This window comes from Odontesthes bonariensis, chromosome 24, assembly GCF_027942865.1.
Source record: "Odontesthes bonariensis isolate fOdoBon6 chromosome 24, fOdoBon6.hap1, whole genome shotgun sequence".
Classification (NCBI taxonomy): Eukaryota; Metazoa; Chordata; class Actinopteri; order Atheriniformes; family Atherinopsidae; genus Odontesthes; species Odontesthes bonariensis.
The window spans coordinates 22,216,743-22,240,818 of NC_134529.1; the positions used below are offsets into that span (position 1 = coordinate 22,216,743).

Here is a 24,076-nt window from a genome sequence, read left to right on the forward strand (position 1 = left end):
GCTGTTATCAGCAGCAAGTCCAGAAGCCAGGCTCTGTGACGGTATGGGGTTCTATCAGTACACCCAGCAAAGCCTATTTACAAAAAGAGAGAAGTCAACCCGGCGCTCAGGTGTATTACAAACAGTCCAAAGTGGTGCTCTTGGGGTAGGGAAATCCACAATCAGAAAAGAAATAAGTCCCAGGCACTCAAAAGTAGAACAGAAAGAAGGTATTAAATAAAAAGCCTTTAATGACTTTGGCTAATCATAATAAAATGCCAACATGTTTCAACCACCTCCGTGGTCTTCATCAGGGCAAAGCAGAAGACAAAGAATGAACAACGATTAAAACGGTTTAACCCCACCCCTGGATCAGGTGTAAAATTAGTGTGCCACCAATACAATTGGGAGAGTAAGGCGCACCTATCATAGAGGAGGGTGTGTGTGTGTACAATAATTGTTGTCAAAGTTACAGCATGACAAAACAATAAACCCCTTAGATATTCAAAATAACAAGTGGGCAGATAATGACATCAATACAACATACAGAAAAAATATCATAAACATTTAAACTCGATATCTTCATTAAGGCCTGGATACCGAAGCGCATCTAACTGGTGGATCCAAAACGTCTCACGTTGGTTGAGCCTGCGGATCCGGTCACCGCCTCTATCTAAAGGCCTGATGTGCTCCAAAGCCTCAATTTTTAGCAAGGAGTCGTTCTTATTGTGCGCTTGTAGAAAATGTTGGGCCATCTGGTAGTCAGCATTTTCAGTGCGTATAGCATATTTATGCTCAGCAAGTCGATCACGTAGGCGTCTTAAGGCGGTAGCATGGTTGCCGCGTCTGTCACGGCGGTGGTGGACCGTGACGTCAAAATGACGTTTCAGGCCTGGCGCTTGCCTTGAAAAGACGGCGCAGCGCGTTGTCGTGCACCAGTCGATTTTTGTAACTTGGCGGCGCCGAGCACAACGAACCGGATGGACCGATGTGAGACCAGGCTCAGTGAGGAGGTGCGTTTGTACAGCAGCTGTACGAAACTGCAGTGAAACAGCACAGGGAGCATGTAAACTCCCCAAACTGGTGCACATAGATGGGCAGAACTTTGGGGAAAGAGGGAGAGTTCTGTAAGAATGTGTGGAAGAAGCTACGGGACAGATACGTGAAGGCAAAGAAGAGGGCAGAGACTCTGTTGATGCCGGGGGCTTCAAACCTTCACCTCTTTTAACTGAATTAAAAAATTAAAATGATCCGAAAACTGCAGCAGTATCATTAATTACAGTATTCTTGCTCTTGACAGCGGCATTGTTTTCTTCTCCACTTTCGTGGTTGTAGAATAGCGGTAACCTTCACGTAGCAGCGCCACCTCTGTGACGGAGAAAATTGCAACTACTGGCGCGCAACGACTTGCGCCACTATATAGGGTCCTATGGCGGGCACGAACTCGTGACGTCATCAACACCGCTCGCGCGAGCGGACGCGGCAACCATGCTAGAACCTTTAGAAGGAGAGTTGGCTCAAGAGACCGGTGGGAGTCTACCGTTGCTATAATTGCCCTCACTGTGCTCATCTTATTCCTTCAAAAGCACTTACTGATTTCAAATCCAACAAGGAATATAAAATAAAAGATTTTATGAATTGTAACACTACGTTTGTAATTTACCGTGCCCAGGTGTGTTCTATGTAGGACGCACAAAAAGACGCCTACGTGATCGACTTGCTGAGCATAAATATGCTATACACACTGAAAATGCTGACTACCAGATGTATTGTATTGTGATCTATGCCCCCCCCCCCCCCCCCACCCACCCTCCTCTATGATAGGTGTGCCTTACTCTCCCAATTGTATTGGTGGCACACTAATTTTACACCTGATCCAGGGGTGGGGTTAAACCGTTTTAACCGTTGTTTCATTCTTTGTCTTCTGCTTTGCCCTGATAAAGACCATGGAGGTGGTTGAAACATGTTGGCATTTTATTATGATTAGCCAAAGTCATTAAAGGCTTTTTATTTAATACCTTCTTTCTGTTCTACTTTTGAGTGCCTGGGACTTAAAGCCTATTTACACTTCTGTGATGAAGTTAAGAGTAACTTTTGCTACCTTCAAGATCACATCTTTTCCAAGGACACTGTTTTTGTCTGTTTTTCAACAAGACAACGTAAAACCATATTCTGCCTACATTACAAATGCATGCCTGAGGTAGAGAGGGTATGTGTACTGCAGTTGTGAGCTATCCCCAAGAGAGAATGTGTAAGAGAGAAATTTGACACAAAAACGAGACAACCCCCATATTGTTGCAGATACCGTTATGATGTATTTGTCATTATCGCTTAGTATCCTCAAAGTACATGGATAAATGTTGTGAGGAGGAATTGCAGCATTGAAAAGTGAAAACGGCTTTACTGTCCCAACTTTTTTGGGAATGTGTCGTAATGAAATGCAGAAAGGGATGGATATTGACAAATTAAATGAAGCTGACGAGACAAAACATGAAATATCTTGAGCTCACGCTGTGTGCAGTGAAATAAAAGTTCAAGGAAATGTAAGAGTCATGTAAGAAGGTTTTTGTTCTTTTTTGCATTGTATTTCTCAGCGTTTTCTGAATTTGGGTTGTCGTATTTAATTCTGCATAATTACATTACACAGATACGAAATCATCTTGGTAAGAAACTAATAGATATTTAAAAAAAGTGGGTACTTCACTAAGCAAATTGGCTACGTTGTTCATATTTCTAAAAGTAACCAAATTATACACTGGAAAAAATGCCCCTCAAAAATAAGTAAAAAAAAAACAGCAAATACAAGACGTTTTTGCTTGAAATAAGCTAAATAAATTTGCCAATGGAACTAGTGAAAATCGGCTTGTCAAGATTTCTTGAAATAAGATGTGATATTTAGGACTTTTGAGATAAAAGTGATCTTGTAACTAGCTTAAAAACCTCTTCAAATGGAAAAAAAAAACTTGTTTCATATGATATGTGATTCAAACCAATTTGTTTTCAAGACTTGAAAAAAAGATATTCAAGATGTATTGTTTTAAAAAAAGTCCCTATATCTTGCTGAAATGGTACTTGTTAGGCAGTTGTGTCTTATATTAAGTATAATGAGATATTTTGACTAGAAATGAGACAAAAATACTAATACTTAGATTTTTTCCAGTGTATGACCAATATATCCAAAATTATCGTGCAAAATAGCAACAGTATAAGGGAAATAGGACTCCCAAAATCCCATCCAATGAAAAAGAATAAACTGTTGGTGTGTTTATGCAAAACAGATACATATAATCTCAAAGTAACCCGAACCACTGTCACTTCCTAATGATGATGCTTTGGGTGGTGGAGGGCCGTATTTCGAGTAACCATAAACTCATCGATTTTGTGCTTAAACAAAACAAAACAACATGTGACAACAAAAGTCAATAAAGCATTGTGGCCCCACGTGGGTCTTGAGCCAGGACCTTCAGGATGGGGTTCATGCGTTGACCACATCCCATCCATTTACTCTGATGGGAGGGTTGCAGAAGCCATTAAAATTTTACGCCGTTAAAATGTCCCAGTAACTCAACCTGCCTAAAACTATAAATGTGTGGCAACCTCTGTTTGGAAACAAATAGCTTTTTCAGTGTCTCCGGTAATTGGTGTCAACACAAACTGACCATTACAAACATCCTAATGGCTTCATTTGTTGCAGGACTCTGTTTGTGGGTTGCATCATACTTTCTACAGCAGCGGTGGCTTTTATTGTGTCAGCACCTGTAAATGTCTCCTCAGCCTAAGAAGCTTTCAGGCAGCTAGACAGCGGACTCATTTTCATCCCCGGTTAGCCCTTCTGTAGTTATACCATGCATATTTTGTACATTTCCTTTTTTTTTAGAATGTGCTGTTTTCCTGTTTTAAAAGCATGTCTTGTCAAGCAGGGTTCAGTGTATTCATTTCAGCACAGAAAATGTCTTCCTTATCTCTAAGGAACTGAGCACATTTACTCTGCCGAAAAACAGGTAAGAAGTCTGTTTGCATTTCACCCTCACGTTGTAATCTTTTGCCCAGAAATGGAAGAACTAATTTCGTTTAGACAGTCCCCTGTTTGACGACTGCTTAAAAATATCCTCTGTTCAATGCTTAAATGCTGCCAGAGGAATTCCAGTGCGCTCTGTGCTGTCTTTGTCCATTTTATCTACCAACATCAAAGTTTAATGACTATCAAATAGATTAGGCACCTTCAGGAAACAGTGGAGCTCAAGAAAAGACTAATGAGAACTTGCACGGGCATTTTCTCTTTCACTTTTATGCAGGAAGAAGTATAAACTGTGCTGCTTGTTCGGACAGTTTCCATTTATTTACCTTCTCAGCAGATTTTCAGGAGAGTATTCTGAATTGATTTGGCTCGTTTTCACTTAATGTTCATGGCATTCACACTTATAGCACTAATAGCAAATGGGCAGAACCCATGACACGCAATTAAACTGATGCACTGTGAAAGAGGCAGGGCCTCACCTGCTTTCAGTATGCTTAATCAGAGACTACTGGGGGCTATGGATGACAGGGACAACTATGGAGCACAACTTTAGACCAACTAGTTCAATGTTAATACTAACAGATGTCAATGTTTGTAATACCTGGATTAAGACTGCTTTAAATAATATCCTTTAATTAATTTTCCTCTACATTGAGGCTGATGAGAAGTTGCTTAAATGTGGATCACAAAGTGAAGCTGTTAGGCTGCTTGTACGAAGCTTTTTTACGTTCTTTTGGCATAAACCCCCCCCCCCCCCCCAAAACCCTCTAATCTAACATCTGTTCGCAGAACAATTCAAAGGGAGAAACCTAGACGCTGCCATATGGAATATGACAACCCACCTCCTTTTACATCAATCAAAACATTTACAAATGGTCAGGCTCAAATTGCACTGAAGAACACTGCAAAATACCTTCTTTTTTTCACTGCTTTGGTACTGTACTTGGTTAGAAAGCTGCTGGGAGGCTAGCAAAATTATCTTGCCTAATTATCGCTAATTACGTACCTTGACATGTTTAATTATTAGTGAGGCTGGCATATTTGACGAGACACTTAAAGAGTTTTATGAATCTTAAAACAAAATAACCTTTATTAAACAAAATGAACAGTTGCTACGTTATGTAAGCATAACCATACCATTCCTGTTCTTAACTGTGTGAAGGGGAGGAATGCATTTCTTTAATTGTTGCATAATTTGTTTGTTGTTTGTTTTTCACAAAAAAAAAAATAAAAACAAATACTTGAATCTATAAAAAAATTGTTTTTTTTTTATATATAATTTCACTCTAAACTGTAATTTACTGGTAGTTATGTCAGAGTATGGTCAGAACAGAAGGTTTGCTAAATTTCTACAATAATGGAGCAAGTTTCTTTATTTATCATATTTATCACAGAAAATAAAAAGTCATATCAGCTAAATCACATGATGGGAAAGTTTCTACTTTATGGGCGACGCAATTTACTAATTTACTAACCCTAAAGTAGCAGTGAGCCACAAAATTCGAATAAGAAGCAGACTGAAGACAAACAATGGCGTTGGACTGGACCATGGTTTACCATTGTAAGACTGGGTGACAAAACGAATAGAGAGAATAGATTCTAATTATCTAGCACAAGCTTAAAGAAAAGCTCACAACCCAATCCTGATGAAAGCACAGGGGTGAGCCCACGCGGTCAAACTTTCATGGCGCTCCTTACATAACACAGAAGCAGAAAAAAAGAACAGCAAAGTATCTGATCTTGAGTGCCAAAGCCTCAGTTCATTTTGCCCTGTTGACCTCTCTATAAAGCCTCTAATTCTGGAATAACAAATCACATTTTGACATTTGGGGCTTTTGAGAAATATACCAAATTCACGCTCAAAATACCAGAGAGGCACACCCTTTTGTTTCAGCTGTGGTTAATTGTCATCGTGAGTTAAGATCGGGCTAATGTGGGTTTCCAGGCAGGGATGGAGGTTGCAGAGGCAACTCTGGAATGTGGTCAGGCAGAGGGGAAAAAGTGGGACTTTGGTAAAACACAGGAATTGGAAGAAATAGCCCATTCTGGGATTTAGTTGTGCCTGGAAGTAGAATGAAAGTATGCTGGATTTCCACCAACTGAAAACTAAGCTGCAGTGGCTACACTAAGCTTCCCATACAGAAATAAGAGGACTACTTGGCATGGTGGAGTAAAGCAAAAAGCTTTGACCCAGAATTACTTGTGTTTGACTCCAAATAAATTAAGCTAGAACGGTGTTTCAGTACGGCGTGGAAAGGACAAAGAATGCCGGATCACCCATGGGAGCATTACTGGGAAAAAAAGTTATTTTTTGTTTCCAAAATGAAAAAAGGTGCTCGCTCAAATCCAATGGCTCTTTTATTTTCAAAAAGCTTCACTTAAGTATTTACAGTTTGTGCAAAAACATTTAAAGGTTTCAAGGACTTTACATTGTAAGTTCAACCTCAAGGCACATACATGGAACAACATCAACATTTCATCATGAGAAAAAGAAATTTTAACTTTGGTTCCTAAGAAAACATCTCAGTGTGGATGGCTAATGTAACACTGCAGTGTCTAAATGAGAACCCAGTATCCCAACATAGCCATTATACATGCGCTGTAAAATTACAGCCGGATTCTTCTAAACCACAGGAAAATCTTTGTGTACGGTTGCTCACGCTGCATCACCTCTGGGTGACTGCTTGGAGAAAAATAAAATAAAAAGTCAAAACCTGTGTGTGTGTGTGTGTGTGTGTGGTGGTGGAGGGGGGTAGACAAATACATTACATGCAAAATTCCTTGAATGAAGATCACTGGCTAATAATATTTTCAGGAAAGTTTTAGCCTTAAGGAAGAAAAGGTTACCATAACCGATCCCATTTACATGTGTTCTGTCTGAACGGACCTCGGTGATTCGACGGAATTACCTCAACGTGAGCCAATGAGCTTCTCAGCACCCTGAAACAGTAATAATGCTCGCAGTCATTTTGTCTGATCCAATTGGTCACGGCACTGGAGCCACATTCTTTCATCAAAGTTAGGAGTAATGTACACTCAAAACAACCACCACAGCTTCTTCTCAGTCTGGTTTAATCATTAGCCATGCACCGCTTAATTTCTGGCACTATGGATGAACAGTCTCTCTTTAGCTACAGTGCGTCATGCTCAGTGTCTTTCTGCCTGTTAATGCTGTTATTGTCGCTGCAGTTGATTCCAGAAATGTGCTTTCTGCTGCCATCTCTTAACGTCTCATCTTTTCCTCCTCTTACTTAACTCTCCCTAGCTAATCATTTAGTCCTGCATAAAAGGTAAGGCAAATATGTCTCCGTTACACATTCACAGACAGGGGAGATACTATATATGTCGCAATGGTTTGACCTGACTTCCTTGATCAGCATGTGACTTGAGCTGGGACTTTTATTTCCAACAAAAAAAGAAGAAAAGAAAAACAACATGATGGTCCAAACAGTATCAGTTGTTCACAAAGTCTTGCTGTGTGGGATTATGTTCAGCTGGTGCAGCATGTATAGTACCAAACATGGAGAATTGTTGGTTAGGCTGTCAGCAGGGCGGGTCCAAGCGTAGGTCAGCTCAGCCTGTGTGTTTCACTGGACAGTGTGTCGGGTAAGCTGATATGTGGATATTAGTAGAAAAAGGTTGAAACAAAAAGTGCAGATGCTTTGATAACCACAGAAGATTTAGATATTGGAAGAAAAAAAAAATGTATGTGTCTCTGTCACAAGTATTTGACAGGGGGACTAGTGTCTGAATGGTAAATATGAAGCTACAGCGATGTTAACACAGCTTAAGCAGCTTAAGCAGGAAAATAGTAAAGCTAACTCTGTCCACATACAGCAGCACCACATTTGCTCACAAATGAACAGGTTTGCAACAAAATTTTTTATCTCTTTACCTATTTCAAGCTGTTAGGCTAGCTTACTTTTAGAATACAGACAGCAGTCGTCTTAGCTAACTCTTGGATATCTACTGCTTTAAATAGATAATCAATAAGAGCTTTTTTTCTTTCCAGAATATTGTATTTGTTTCGACGAAGAAATGGAATTACAACAAACAGATAAGTTTATAGACAGTTTAGATATCAGATTTTAAAAAATCTAGTTTCTCCGTCAGAGGTGTATGGTGTTTACCAGAAGGGACTTGTTTCTGAATGGTAAAAAAAATGAAGCTACAACAATGAGCTAGTTAGCCCACTTTGAAATAAGTAGGGACATAGCAAAGCTAGCTCTGTTCAAATATACCAGCACTAACTTTGTACGCAAGTTAGTAGGTTTGATGAACTTTTTAAATCTGCACCAAGATTTTGAAGTCTAACTGTTCACCTGTTTCAAAACTATGCAAGGCTAGCTTCATTTTTAGCACACAATCTTCTTATCTAACTCTTGGCTATTTACTGGTATAAGTAAATATCCTCACGCACGTCAACCAAAATGGGACTCCAACAAACAGGTTGAAACTGAACACAGAATAATAGTTTAACGCAAAATTTGATGTTTAGTCAAATAATGTTATCCCTTCGAGGTGTTTACTGATATTTGCAAAGATTTTAAGCACAGGAGCTAAGCTATTGCTGGAATTACAGTAAAGAGACTCAGTCTGCTGAGGCAGTGAGAAATGAATTCGACACTCTGGAACAACGGGAGTACGAGCCCTTGAAAAACAATTCTACTTTGAATCTTCTACCAAGTTTGCACAGTTTGTTCGAGCAGCTGATCTGTCTGGCTCATAAAGAGTTGGACTATTTATTTCAGTGTGAGCTTCATGCAGCTAAGTGAAAAATAAGGTCCGCATATTTTTCTTCCTTTTCTGGTTGAGGATTATGAGAAGAGGGAGGGAAACTGGGGGATTCTTTAAGCTTGGTCCCTCGAAATAAAATCTTGTCAGATTAAATAAAGTCTTAAGAAGTATAATGAAGACCTCTCACATGCGAAGAGCTGCCACCTCAGCCTGCTAGCTGAAGGGCAGGGAAACGGTTTTAATTGAGCCCATGCAGAGATCAGAGTGTGGAGTCAGACACTGACACAGGCAGGGATAGAAAGAGGGTAAATGAGGGTGGACAGAGTGCGAATCATTCTTGCAGCAACTGAGGCTGTGAAGTCTCCAGGTGAATCGTTCAAGATGAGCAAACGGTAAATGAAACAGGGTATCTAATAAGCATGGACAAAAGAATAAATGACAAGAAGCGAGATGAGGCACTCAATCATAGTACTGTGTATGATCATGGGCGGGGTGTGATCTCATTGTTTTAATTTCCTAATTCATCATTGAGTCTAATGAAAGCTGGGAGAAGACTGAAATATGTGGGTGTATAATTAGTGATACGTGGGAGCCATCTCAAAATTCATCAGAGGAATCTTCATCCCTCAAAAGACAGTGTTGAAAATCCATATAATTTAGCCACCAAACACTGTTAGTTTTAAATGCTTCCATGTCATTAAGTAGCTCGATGAGCACAAGCACTCTACACAATACTGTTTGAGCATGAATAATGCCGTCTGGGTAATGGGCTGCAGGGGAACGATGGAGGTAAAGTGATATCTCTGCCCTTTCTTTCTCTGTCCCACACACATCGCTGAGGGAAAAACTGCCCTCTTGTGGCCAAAACGTGGTGTTAAAAACAGGACGCAAAGCAAATGACGGGATATTTTTCAAAGTGATCTGCAAGCCTTAGCTCATGCATGCGCCTCACAAAAGACAATCAACCTTTGTTGCTTTTAAGCCCACATTAATAGTTTTTTTTCCAGAGTTTTCCAAAAGCATCTCGTCACTAATCTCACCCTTATTCCTACGTAAACTAAAAGAACAAAGATGCTTTTAGTGTTATAGCACTTTTGGGAAATCTCAGACCGGGCTTTTCAATGGCATTGATGACATTCTCGCAGCAGAGCCGCCCACAATCCCCTACATCGCCACCTTTGCTCATTTCCTGCCTGGCTACCATTAATAAGAAAGTGCACTTTGACTCCTTTTACATAAAACCAGTGCTGTATTTCCACAATGGTCTAATCAGCAGTGTTTGGATTTCCCCTGTGCTGTCTTTTACTGCTGTTCAGTTGTGGGGTGGGGTGGGGGTGGTGGTATGCAGAATTGCAAAACCAGAAAAAAGGCCGTATTTTCTTTCTGTGGTTAGCAAAGGATCCCAGCCCTCTGAAGCGCCCCTAACCTTTCCAAGGTTGACAATATCTTTATCAGAAGCTACACCCAGGGTGCCATGATTGTACAAATCCATGTTCATGTACAGTACTGACCATTAAAACAACTTTCAAAACCCTGCTGGTTATAAAAAAAAAAAGAGAGAGAGAAACACTTGTATATCTTTTTCTAAGAATAAAAAAGATAGCAGAGAATCCCACATTATTATCCACAGTATAAATTACATTGTAGACAGAACTTGGAAATATATATAGTACAGTTATATTTCACTAGAATTCTTATATTTTTTGTTTTCTACACAAACGGTGTATGTGTATGTATTTAAGCAATTGTTTCTGTTGCGTGTGTCTGTCTGAACAGCACTGCAGTAAGTGCTGCTGCATCACGTGTGGCAGAACTCTGTACTGGGTACATTGCTGCTCTTGCAATAGGCTATGCTGTTGTTACTGAGGTGACAGTCTCTAAATCCAATGCCCCCATTGGGTGTGTAGATGGGCTGAATGCGGAAATCTCCCTTAAGCAGCTGCTCATTGTTCAGTGCCACTATCTGGAAACTGGTCTCGGTCATCTCCAGAATGGAGTTGTCCTTCTTGGTTCCGGCCTCGCAGTAGTCGTCTTTTCTCCTGCCGCGGTTGTATTTCCACTTGGCCGAAGATGACCGGCTCTTCCTGTGCATGTGCCAGCAGAACACACCCAGCAACGTTACCAGGATGATAAGAACAGCCCCACCAATGATTCCAGCCATGAGCAGCGTAGAGTTGATACTGTCCTGAGGAGCTTTCTCTGTGCCAGGAGGCTTGGCAGAAGCGGGCGGCTTGGTCCTGGCCTCAGAGCATATAGTATCCTCTCCAGGCCTGTAGGAATTGAGGGTGTCCAGAACGTGAACACAAATTCGATACACAGATCGCGGCTCCAGGTTGGTGAGGCTGATATGCCGCCGGTCCCCACTCACCGTCCTCTCCCGCATCCCATCATTTATTTGGCTTTGGCCTCTTTTGACCCAAGTGACTTTGTAGGCTGTGACAGTGAAATAAGATGCCCAGCTCACCTCGATGTTGGTGGAGTTCACCACGTGGAAGGAGATCTGAAGGGGGTCCTCGTAAGGGGGCAAGGGCCCTGCGGGGTTATGATGGATCGGGGGTAAAGGAGGGGAGGGGGAGTCAAAGTAGTAAGGGACAGATGTAGTGATGAGGGTGGAGATCATGGTGGTGATAGGGGTGGTGGTGGGTGGGGGAGGGGGAGTGGAGCGGAGGGTGGGCCAGGGCGTCTGATCGGGATAAAAGGGGCACTCGATAATATCCAGTGTGAGCTCTCTGATTGTCATGCCACGCACCTTCTCTGGACTGGAACACACGAACCCTCTGGCATTGATAAAGGGAGGCAAAGACTTGAGCCACACCACCACCCATTTCACAGCACAATCACAGCGCCAGGGGTTGTTTCGCACTATGAGGTGCCTCAGGCTCGACAGGCCATCGAACACGCCCTGTGTAAGAGTCTGAAGTTGGTTATAGGAGATATCCAGTTTTTCAAGCCTGTTTAATTCAGCAAAAGCTGCCACAGGGATCTGGTTGATCTGGTTCTCCTGCAGATTGAGTTTGACCAGTGCCTGGCTTGGTAAGAGGGGAGGGGGGAAGGTGAGAGAATTGCGAGCCAGGGCCAACTCGCGAAGGTTGACCAGGTCTTGGAAGGTCCCTGGTGCAATGCCCTCATCTGTCAGTAGGTTACCGTCCAGCATGAGGCGCTGCAGTCGTGTCACATTCTGAAAGGCCTCCTCTGCTATGACAGCGATGCGGTTCTCATCCAACCGCAGCTCCTTCAGGTCCTCCGGGAGGCCAATGGGAACACTGCTTAAGTGGTTCTTGGTGAGGAAGAGGAGTTTGAGGCTTACCGCCTCCCTAAAAGCCCCTTCTTCCACCCCAACAGTGGAGATGGAGTTATCATCAAGGTGAAGCTCCTCCAGTTTAGTAAGCTGGGCCAGGGCTGCTCTGGAGATCGTTTGGATGTTGTTCTCCTGAAGATGCAGGATCTTGGTGTTTTTGGGAAGATTGATTGGGAATTCGTCCAGCTGGTTGCCGTACAGATACACCGTCTCCACAGAGGCCAGATTGTGAAGTTCCAAAGGAAAGCCAGCATTGTTAATCTGGTTATTGTGTAGGTAGAGGACCGTGTTGCCCTCCTCTATTCCAAGAGGCACTGATGTCAAGCTGCGTTCATTGCAATATACGAACATTTTGGCACAACGACACTCTTCCGGGCAAGAGGCACCTGGGCTGAATTGCATTTGGAGGCTTAGGATAACAGTCAACCAAAACTGCAAGAATGAAGCCCAATCTTTATTCCAGGGTCCAACCAGAAACTCCATAGTGGAAAACAAAGCAGGAAAGGGAAGCCAACAACAACAAAAAAAAAAAAAGAAATTTAAAAAATCAAAAAGGTAATGATGTAAGTATCCACCAAAAAAAACAGACCCACAAAAGGTCCACCTAGAGAAGTTTCGCAATGATGCAGTTAGATGGGGCAGGATACAGAGAGAGTAATCCTGTGTATGCTAGTCCTCAGCTGAAGAGCAATGTTGTCATTAGTGGTGGCCAGTCCTCTGACTGACTCCATCCATGCAAAGACATCAAACCATAGCAGGACCCTTCACTCACTGCTCCATGCAGAGCTCAGCCAGGGCCAATTTGAAGCCACGCAGTCGCGAGCAGCCACGGGCTCCTCTCGCCTGTCCGTCACACACTGCTGGTCCACGACCACGGCAGAGTCCAGCAGGGGTGACATTTGGATCCTGAGACCTTGGGGGGAAAACAAAGAAAAAACTAGATGAGTATTTTCAGGGGGTGGTTCGTTCTTGTGAGGAAAAAAAAAAAAGGGGGGCCTCTTTTTTCACTGTCTCTTTATTTAACACACACACACACACAAATCAGTCATCTCTCCTTTAGTCGCACTCTTTCCCGCTCTGCTAAACAGAGACGGAGTCACAAAACATACTGGTCATTGCTTGTTTGGAATTTTGCATTATATTAAAAAAAAAAAAAACGGGGGAAAAAAAAAAGAGTCTGATAAATATTCAGAACAGCTCTTGCACATCCGGTTTCACAGACATAAAGAAGGCTTTTATTCCCCCGTGCTCTATCAAAGGAGGTAATAGAGCACTGCAAGGACACACTGACAGATTCACGGGGGTTCTTTGCAACATCAGTGTTGCTGAATGGAAAACATGCTAAAAAGAGATAACGCTAATAAAGACATCAGCTTACGGAGTGCCAACACGGATGGACGAGATATTTCCTGGGCAGAAAAAAATAGAAAACACAGAGCAGAAAATGAGCATTGCAACTGTCTTTCTTTTTTCTTTTTTTTTCTCTCCAGCTGTTTGAGCAGACGTTGTAGGCAGAGGCGGACGAGTAAACACAAAACTGCTTACAGTAAACAGAGGCGGTTGTTTTGCCGGTGGCCCGAGGAGGAGCTTGTTGTATTACGCGCAGGCCTGAGCCGTCCGTCGTCAAACTCGAGATTTAAGGCCCGAGGAGATTGGAAGACAAAGGACAGGCAATCGAGGAATAGAGACGCTGCATATATCCCCCCCCCCCCCCCCTTTTCTCCATGGAGTGACATACATGAGCTGTCAACCGAAATGGGATTGGAAAATAATTTAGCCTCTCCACCTGCGATAAATGATCAATACAGGCTATTTTTCAGCATGGAGGGGTTTGTAGTAAAGCACAAGCCCATTGGATTACAGTAGACCCCCCTCCACAGATCCATTATTCCAACTTTTATGACCCATCAGAAATGAAACCCCCCCCCCCCCCCCCCCCCCACCACCACCACCTTTCCTCTGATTGAAAGATAGTGGTTGTCATCTGCAGCTTTTCTGCTCAACCGAAGCTCCTCCCAGAGTCAATGTTGGATGGCACATCGCACGCAATGATGGGAATGTTAAACACTAGAGAGTCCATGAGTGTAGATTAAGGCGTCCTGCGTGGTTTGGTGTATCCCCTGAGCCACCAGACTCAGAAAAATGAGTCAAACAGGCACTCTTAGAATCCTAAATGCATCTGGTAGCACAGGCAGGGAACGACATTCTTTAAGGCAAACAAAAACAGAGTTCAATGCGCGTCATTTTGCCTTCACGGCCCCCGTGCGTCTTTTACATTCTCTGCATTGCTTGTTGTGGAGACGGGGAGCCTGCATGGGCTCTCTGCGGTGGAGACAGAAACAATCCTTTGACACACATCTGTGATCTACTTTTCCAAATTGAAAGAGCTAAATTTAATCAAATAAGCTTCAGGGGTGGGGATAAGCAACCACATGAGGCGATGAAATGTGCAGCACACACAGCGGCAGAATCAACAGCAGAAGGCAGCAGCATCAAGATTATTATGGCAGCAGGAGTAAAATGTCACCAAGAATCCAAATTACAACCTTCAAAAGAGGCACAAGTTGTACTCGACAAAAAAAGAACCTGATCAACAACAGACACGGACCAGTGCGTGAGAGTGTGATTTCAAGCTATATTCTGCCCCCCCTCCTCCTCCTCCTCCTTTCTTTAATTTAATTTCCAGTCGAGGGAGCACACTTTCACGCCACCAGATGAAGGCTGCGATATGTGGTGGCGACAATCCGATTAGGACTGGATTTAGAGCCAGAAACGCAATTAAAAGTGTAAAATGGATCGGGTATTCAAGAGGCGATCAGGTATACTTCAAAGGCTGCCCAGTGAGCGGTGTTCATTTGTCAGAATTATTTCAAAGGGGGCATTGAAAACCGTGCAGCGCATCGACGGTGAAAGTCTCTTAGAAAAAAAAGAAAAAAAGAAGTTGGGGGGGGTGGTTTCTCTCGGGTGAAAAATGTGCATTTTATTAATCCCCAACTCGATCAAATATCAAATTAAACCAACAGCCACAATTGAATCCAATGCATCCATAAAAGTCACTTTGCGTGCTGGATGTTTGTGGCTTTAAGTTGCTTAAATTGATTTGCTTTAGATGCCTCTGTGTTAGAGACGGTTCTTCCACATGCGGATTGGGATTCAATCTAGAAAAGTAATAAATCTAAATGCAATTTCGGTTTATGCCCCTGCTTTATTTCCCCCCCGCTTCTCTCCAGCTTTAATAAGAAACATCCACTGTACCTTTGGTGAGCTTGTATCCATCGCAAACCCAGCTACCGCATTCAACTTCTGCCTCTTTTCCCTTTCTCCGTCCTTCATGCGGTCCTGCTGTATGACCGTGCGTAAAGGGCTCTTCGGCAACGCTGGTGCGAGTCGGCTCCGGTCAGCAGCGTAAAACCGTCGAGTCTATGGAACAGCATGTTTGCCTTTTAAGATTCTCTCCCCAGGTTGTGGCTGCGGGTCCGTTGGTACTTTTTTTTTTTGCGTGAGTCTGTGGCTTTTCCCAGCTCCCCGCGGCTTCAGCGGGAGCTCCTCCGCTTTAACTCAACACGGTCTGCGGCGCGTAGTGACCGAAGAAAGCGGCACCGGGCACTTCTCCCGTTCCACGCTCTGCCCGCACGGTGAGGACGCACTCGCCGAACTGTCCGCCGACCGATCCGCCGCGGGTCATGACGGCCAGCCGCGTCCGTCCGATGCTCAAACTTGCCTTCAGTGGCTGCGCAGCTCACAGCCGGACTCCCCGCGAGTTGTTTTCTAAGATGGATTCAGTTGATAGTGCGACGTGCATGCTCTGCTCACCTCTCCCTCTCTCCCTCCACTCTGTCACTCCTCCCCTCCTCAGAATAAAGAATGCATCTCCTCCAGCAGCTCCGTGATGGCTTTAAGCCACAGATCCACCCCGCTGCCCTCACACTGCAGAAAATAGTTTGTCTCTCAACAGACTTTATCCCTACATGCTATTTGCCCAGCCTACCTTACCCCGCAGCGATGTCTGAGCTCTCATTTGCGCTTTATTCACAAAATCCAGGCATTCGGCTTTGAGACACACTCTCAATGAAAAATCACAAAGGCGCAGAGTCCTTTATTTTTTCCTTTATTTAGATTATTGGATTATAGGATAACAGTGTCAGATGGCCTACTACGGTAGACTTGTATAGGCAACCAAACTGACATTTGGGCTCCTATTTTATGACTTGTTTTTACAGTTTGTTAACGAGCTGGATGATTGGACCAAAGTGTCATCTTTACTCCCCTTACTTTCTCGCAGTGATCTAAAACACTTAGACACACGCTGACAGCCAAACTTAATTTCAACTGACCACATTGCTCCTGAAGTCATTCAGTTGTGCACTGCAGCTCCGTCCACTCACTTAGCGCCCGTGCGCGCGCGCGCGCCGACATGCTTATCTGCGTCTTCCGGTTTTTGCTACCGTCTGCTTTATTAATTGACGCGCGTGCACTTGTAGGTTGCATAGTAGCTCCCTTAAACTGCCGAAGTTGTGCAACTGTGCGGTTCCTCTTTCGTCTTCTCTGGCTCTCACACGTGTACACCAGATGAGCTTTGAGAGTCAAACTGAAGCAAAAAGTGAGACGGTTGAGAATAACTCGGAGAAGATGAAACATTATGTAAAACACCAAAGTAATAAGTCACACGGTTCTGTTCTGCACTCAGGAGTTTTGCTGAGGCAGCCTCCTTGTCTGAATACGAGGCTAGCTTGAACTGGCTAATATGAGCTAATTTTTGATACGGCTAACACAATTTGATAACGACATCCTCACCTGGGCTACTTTTATCACATAATTAGCTTTTTCTTTTAAATTATTATTATTATTTTAGGGTTAGCAACCAGAATATATTACATGTCAACACTACTATAATAACCACCGAGTGTCATGTATGCTGCATTTCTGTCAAAGCCTCTGGTATCTCTGTAATAGATGTATTTACACATGAAAGAGGCAGAAGTCCTAATGCTGTAGGAGAGGTGGAGGAAATTCACACAATTCCAAAACATTACACATGCACTGAAGACCACCTTAACGCTTAAACATTGTCCATTCACGCCATTATTTTTCATTTAATGGCTGTTTCTTTTTGGTTAGGTTTATGAACCAAAAGTACCAGGTTAGGCTTACGAGAACATTGCATCATTATGTAAATCTAGTATTAGATAATGATGCAAAAATGCACACTTTTGCTAATTTTGCCTGCTGTGTTAAAACGGAACACTAGAGGCTTTCATCTTTGAACTCATCGAGTTGTGACGCCAAGGTTTATTTACAAAATGGCATTTGGCTATATGTCAAACCATTCCTCACAAGTGACACATCTCCTATACATCGTTAGGCTAACTAGATATGTTAAGACATGCAAATGGAGAGAAAATTTACTTTCTTTCAAGGTTTGTCTTTGTCTTAGCAACCCACTCCTTCAAGACTGTGTCTTAGTGAAGCTAAAGCTAAATATATCACCCTACTAAAACGTAGTTATATGTGGTTAAATGTGGTTATATAGTTAAATGTCCTCATTAGCCTACTTACTAATACTGATAAAATCATACAATGCACATCAAAATGTACTTTCATCCATCCACACTATGTTTTCTACACTTAATCTGTGCCTGCTTAACGTACCAAAAATCCATCCAATTTCACACCGTTAGCATACACCAACAACATTGATGTATGCTAACGGTATGAAATTGGGTGGATTTTTTTGGGGTGGATTAGAGGATCTATGTTGTCGCCGAGCTTCTTCATTCTGAGTTAAATACAAACCTAACAGCTGAAAGCAGAAAGTGTAATCTACATACATATTATATTGGTGTCTGTAGGCTATGAAGTGGAAAGGGGTAGTGCAGGTAAGGCGTTATCTAAGTTATATACCCAGATCAACTTCAATACTTCTTCCACTCACACGTGCTAAAAGACTTTAATCCTATCCTGGTGTCAGTCTGATTTATCATTTCTGCACAGACGGAAGAGAGGAAATATAAATTACTAACATGAGAAGAAGCGATTCAACCTCAAGTTTTACTTGAAAACACTAAAGCTGTCATGTTTTGTGTTTTCCATCAGCTACTTGAGGTCATAAAAGGCACTCAGGAGTCACGAGATCCCCAAAGGTCAGCAGGTGCACGCCTGCCTTTGATCTCTGCCTCCGGTTCTCAAATGGTATTAATGTTTGACTTCAGGTGACCCACTTCAACAAATATATGTCATGAGCCATTTTTCCGACACATTATGAGGCTACCGTTTAAATTCACGCTTGTTATTTTGTCCTATAAGACCTGCCGGCGCACGTGCCACAGAGGTCCTCAAATGCGTCAACTCTGTCATGAGTTGATTTGGTTGTTCTCAGCGCTCGCCTTTCATGTTTAATTTCATCTGCTGTGTCCCTGAGACAGACGGCTGTTGCGAGGCCCAGTCCACAACATTTAATTCCTTCATAAATCAAGCTTCTCTGCATGGCATGAATTATTGATTGAGTGAATTTAGAGGAAACAGCCTATTTTTATTTTCTCTTGATGGACATGTTTTGCAGTGGTGCACTCTCTTCCTGACCGCTTCTCCATTCTGGAATGTCTCTTTCGAGCACGCAAATGAGAATAAAAATGACAGACACTTGAGGGCCCTATATGGGCTAATACGTCGAAGCCATTATACGGCCTGTTAATTTAATTTTGTTCATTGCTGTCAAGCAAAATAACCGAGTTCGATGTGAAAGAGCCTGAAAAAAAAAAAAGGTTTGCATTCGATCAGAAAAAAAGAAACATTAATTGAATCAAATTGCTCCGTTTGGTGCCATCTTCTTGAGTTTGATGGGGGTATGCTGTACAGTACTGTGCAAAAGTGTTAAGCCAGCCCCTTATTTCTTTATATTTTGCTTCCAAGGAAACAGACTTTCTTATAATCTTTTAAATTGGACCTCATCAATAGCACTCCGGGCCTTCTGAAAGTCCCCTTTAAAGTTTTTCTTTGTAGTTTTTTCACTCCAATCCTTTTACCTGACCATTTTGAGAGGAATTTGTTTTTTTCGTTTCTTTCTTAAGCCATTTAAAACTGACCAATGCATTAAATAAGACGACTATGTCAAGGGACTGGTCAGTGTTGTGTTTACACATAACAGAGAACCTAGCAAAATAATAGTTTACAATAATGTCGTTAGTCACTTGGTTACTGGCAACCTATTGCACAGATATCATTTGTTACAATTTATTTAGTTGATAGATTCCCAATGAGGTCTAAGCTGAAAACCTGGTAAAATCGCAGCATTTTGTGCAAAGTGTCCTTGTAAAGTGTGAGGAAACAGCACAAGAAAAAAAAAAACATCCACAGCAGATGAACAGTATCTGAAAGTGATGTCCTAGAGAAATAGGACACGATCCAGGAGAGACCTGAGAAATGCATCTAGACCCTCAGTCGATCCATCTACCGTTGGCCCAAGCCTCATCAGAAATGGTCTCCATGGAAGGATGGCTGTCAAGAAGCCGTTGTTAAGTAAGGGAAACGGGGAGAAAAAGGCTGAGGTATGCCGAATGACCCAAGAAGTAGACTGAAAATCTTATGGAGGGATGAATCCTCCCCAGAGCCTCAACATCATTGAAGCAGTGTGGGATCATGTTGACAGAGAACGGAATAAAAGGCAGCCGACATCCAAAGAAGAGCTTTGGAACTACTCCTGAATACTACTAAAAGAAATATAGATAAAGATAGATAAAAGAATATCTATGTATAGATATATATCTATACATATATGGAGATATATACACATACACACAGTATATATATATATATCTATATATATATAGATATATATATACTGTGTGTATGCAATAACAGTCTACACTCCCTTCGGCATCCCATAGTGGAAATTCCCCTTGCCTTGCCCAGAGCTTTGGTGTGGCATATTTACTCTGTACACTTGTGTACCGTGATAAAACTGCAGATACGCATGACCCCAGAAAACATCAAAGCCTGCTCTGTCCATCTGCCCCTCTTCTGGCCCCAAACACTGTTTAAAGGAGGGTAGACGGGGTAAAAAAAAACTCCACTTAGATATGCAGATATGTTTTTCCCCTGGTTACATTCACTCCTTTCCCTGGAGACATCATTAGCTTATCACATTCCTCCCTGCATGAATTTCTATCTGGACACTGTGAGGCACTTCAAAGGTGCCAACAACACGAGTGTTTAAAACTCTCCCCGCTAGTACTGGCAAGATCTTTGCGAGAGCCAAGAGTGGGAAACCACAATAATATTGCAAATTGTGATGTAACAAGGCCCGCCGCTCGAGATTTCAGTTGCTTAAAGGAAAAAATGCTGATTATGTTCAGAGCGGGCGATCAATGCATTCATTAATTTCCAAGGCGATGTAATTGGGTTTACCCCCGTCGATTATCAATCTACATGCATCTCATGTCGCAGCATGGCTCCTAAGAGCAGCAGCACATTTTAACAGCCGGGGAGACGAGTCCAGTCGACAGTCGTACTGTATATTTTACTAACGCAGAAGAGCTGAGAGGAGGGAATGAGAGCAATGCAACAACTCTAAAGCCGCTCAGCATTAACTGCCACATTTTCCCCTGCTTTGAATTTTTTATTTTTTTTTAATCAAGCGTAATGTGGATTTACAAACACTCATACGATAAACCGTGCATACGGGGCCTATAAGTGTGCATATCCGCCAAAGTATAAAATTCATCACGCTCTGATAGAAGCGTGTAAACAATATTGCACCTCCGCCTTCCTTGATTGTTAAAGTGGATGAGATCGACAGGCGTCTCTCCTCTAAGAATGGAGTATTGATCCCGTCCGAGATGTCATGTGGGATGTTACAGGTGGCAAATAAAATGTAAAAAGATTTATCAGCAAGGCATAAAGTCCCTTTAGTATGAAGAACAGAATGGCTGGTGGACCTGTCAAATGCCTGGCAACAGTCAATCAGGGTCATTTCATGGGCATCTGAATTATACGGTGGTGTGTGTGTGTGTGTGTGTGTGTGTGTGTGTGTGTGTGTGTGTGTGTGTGAGGGAGTGGTGGGGGTGGCAGAGTGAATGCAGGGTCCTGACTGAATGCTACCCTGTGCTAATGCCAGGCTGTAAAAACACTGACTTGACAACAAGCAAGCCCCTGTAGTTCTGCTGAGGGAGGGATGGGGAGGGTGGAGCAGGGGGAGTCGGACACTTAGAGAAGGGAAGAAGAAAACAGGGGGGTTGAAATTCCTCAAAGAGAACTTCCATGTCATTCTTATCATCCTTACATTTAGCATCTCGACTGTCACACCGTGTCTAATTGTCATTAGTTAAGTGGCGGCTTGTGTTGTTCAAACATGAGCCATGCAATGAAAATGTCTTACAGATAGGATCCACCGCAGGAATGTCTCAGTTTAACACAACTCGCCAGTGATAGTCATCTCTATATTTCATATTTTGGGAGCTGCAAAATTAGAGGATTTTGTTTTTGGCAGGGTGGTGAGTGTTTTCAACGATGTTAGCGACATGCCTCTGTGTGGGCAGGCTTTCATTTGCTTCTGGAACTTCTGTTTCTGACAAAACACCTGAAAAACTCTAAACTGCTTCTTAATTAGGTGGCAAACATCAATTTGCGAACATAAGATACGCTTCAGGCACTATTGGACCAAACGGTTCTTGGTAGGGTGACGGGAGAGTTTTCTCCTTTTGCATTCATACGGCCAGCACTAAACCTAAAGTGAGATACTAGCTGACCAGGGGTCGGCAGACAAGTAGTATTTCTTACATCTCGCGAATGCTCAATAAAGCTTGTGCTTTGCCCTCAGTCTATTACTCTCTGCTTTTAATAATTACACAACTGATGGTTCCTCATGTGCTGGGTACTTAATGTAAAATAAGTTTTACTTCGTCCAGTAGTTATATAGACAATGACTACGTTCTTCCCTTCTTAAAGTGCCAAATACTTCCTAAACTTCAATAACGGTGGGTTTTGGACCAAACGGGTCCAGGAACTTTCTACGGGTCATAGGGACTGGAGAGCTTCTCGACTGGCTACAAACCTTCAAGAGCTTTTTCCCTGGGTTCATTCTCAGAGCAGACATTAATACAGACAGCCAGACAGCAGACAAAATCATGTTGTAATTCCTCTGATGATGATAGGCTGCGCTTCACTGCCAGTAGATTCCTCTGTGTTTGGTTTAAATCCAGGTGAGTTTTAAGAACTGCAGTTGAAAGTGACCCAGGGTTCTCTACTGTTTACAAGGTTTTTTTTTTTGTTTGTTTGCTTTCTTTAAAGCACGTGACAATGCTTCATACACTGCATGGTAATTACATCATTTGGACTAATCTCCATACAGTTAGATCACAGATGGTTGCCAACATATTGGAAAATTGCCCAGTAAGAGCTGAAAAAAAGATCCTACCAATGGAACTCCAATCCTCCTTAATTTCTTCAGGGAGAACACAAAAAAAAGAGTAAACCCTTCTAAACCCGATATTTGTCACACCGTGCCACTTGGAAAGGAGCCTGCAGCGTCCATTTTGAGTGCAGAGATTACCCTTAAATTGCAACTTTTTAACATCCAGGGTTCCCTAATTGGGGACTAACTGTCAGAATCATGGGACACATCGCCATGGCAATGTGGAAAATGTCAACAAAGCTTTTCACAAAAAAATATGCATTTTAAGAGATATCTTAATGCCTAACCATGACGTTTTCCTCCCCTTTACCAAGTTCTTGAATTAGCTAACCTTAACTTAGTACTTTTAATGCCTAACCAAGTCGTGGACTACAGAAGTAGAGCAAACGAACACATCAAAGAAGAGCAAAAATATAGGCAAAAAAGGCAGGGAAAAACAGCCGTTTCAGGGTTGGACGCAAACATGAGTCACAACCTTGGGAGTAGGATGTCTAATCCCTCTCCTCCGATTTCCTCATGCTGTTCTTGTCCATGTTAAATATTGCCACAGCTTTACCGCTGCAGAAGGACAGCTGGCAAAATACAAGTGTAGAGCAGTGCACCATGCATCAACACAGTGACTTTAAAGGGGGGTACCCTGTTCGCTGAAAACTGACACGAGGGGGTCTTGACATACATGATGGGTTGGAAATAAGAATGTGTTTAAAAGAGGGGGTACTTTCAGCAATAGTTAGAAGAACCATGAAAAAGTGGAATGTGGCTGTGCTCATTTTAACATGTTGATTTTACCATTTTGTGTCTAAGTACACCCACACAATGCTGATATCAAAGCTTTTACTCTCAATGAAAATTCCCCATAAATATATGTATACTTTTTTTGTTTTTGCAACACCTCATGCTGAGCTCTGCAAATCAAACATAATGATAATGTTCTCAATTTAGTAGGATGACTTTTGACAGTCTCTGGGGGAAAAGTCCCTTTGTACTGTCAGTTGATAGGAGTTGAGAAAGTTAAGGAGGAAGGAAAACGAGAGAACAATGTAAGTCATGGCTGATTGTTCAAAGGAGAACAAAGGTCCTCAAGAAACTGCAGCATCAGACAGTTTCCTTATCATTCTATACACGATGTTGGGCAACTACACAGCCATAGTGGGAATGGCAGCCGCTTGTTAGAAACAGCCGTGTTGTTGAGGAGAATAAAAAGAACTCGCAAGAAAGCAACTTCCAAGAGATCAGCAAAGAAAGAACAGTAGAGGAGAAAAATAGACAGATGCCAGGAAGGAGCAGGTCCTGGGGTCACGCGAAAGATGGGCCTGATCCCACCTCCAATCCCTGAAGCTTTTCTTTTGTTTGAAGCCACATCTGGGCTAAATTTCCCTTTTTCGAGTTGAGCAAAGAGGAAGTCTTCTGGGTGGGAGGAAGGGAGCTCAAGGCTGCTCCTGCCTGCCAGGCTAAACTGCTCTAAATACTGTAGATCCGTGAGTCACTAAACCAGACGCTGAAAAAATCTAGATGCAGACCCTGATTCTGGGCTCATCTCGGGGGATATATGATGACTACTGGAATGTTGCAGATAAGTCATTCGGTGACATATCCGAGCAAAGGTGTGTTTTGACTCTGGGAAGATAACTTGAAT

General features: G+C 42.6%; 1 protein-coding gene across 3 annotated transcripts in view; it reads right to left on the reverse strand.

The window, feature by feature from the left end:
* Positions 1-6,342: 6,342 nt before the first annotated feature.
* flrt2 (fibronectin leucine rich transmembrane protein 2) overlaps positions 6,343-24,076 on the reverse strand; it is a 51,913-nt gene continuing 34,179 nt past the window's right edge. For 2 of the 3 annotated variants that reach the window (XM_075458698.1, XM_075458699.1), the window contains exon 2: positions 6,343-12,945. In XM_075458698.1, the coding sequence (XP_075314813.1) occupies positions 10,533-12,515 (1,983 nt within the window). In that variant the 5' untranslated portion in view covers positions 12,516-12,945 and the 3' untranslated portion in view covers positions 6,343-10,532. Of the gene's footprint in view, positions 12,946-15,287; positions 15,886-24,076 lie in introns of those variants that run through there. The other variant, XM_075458697.1, reaches the window with a different exon arrangement.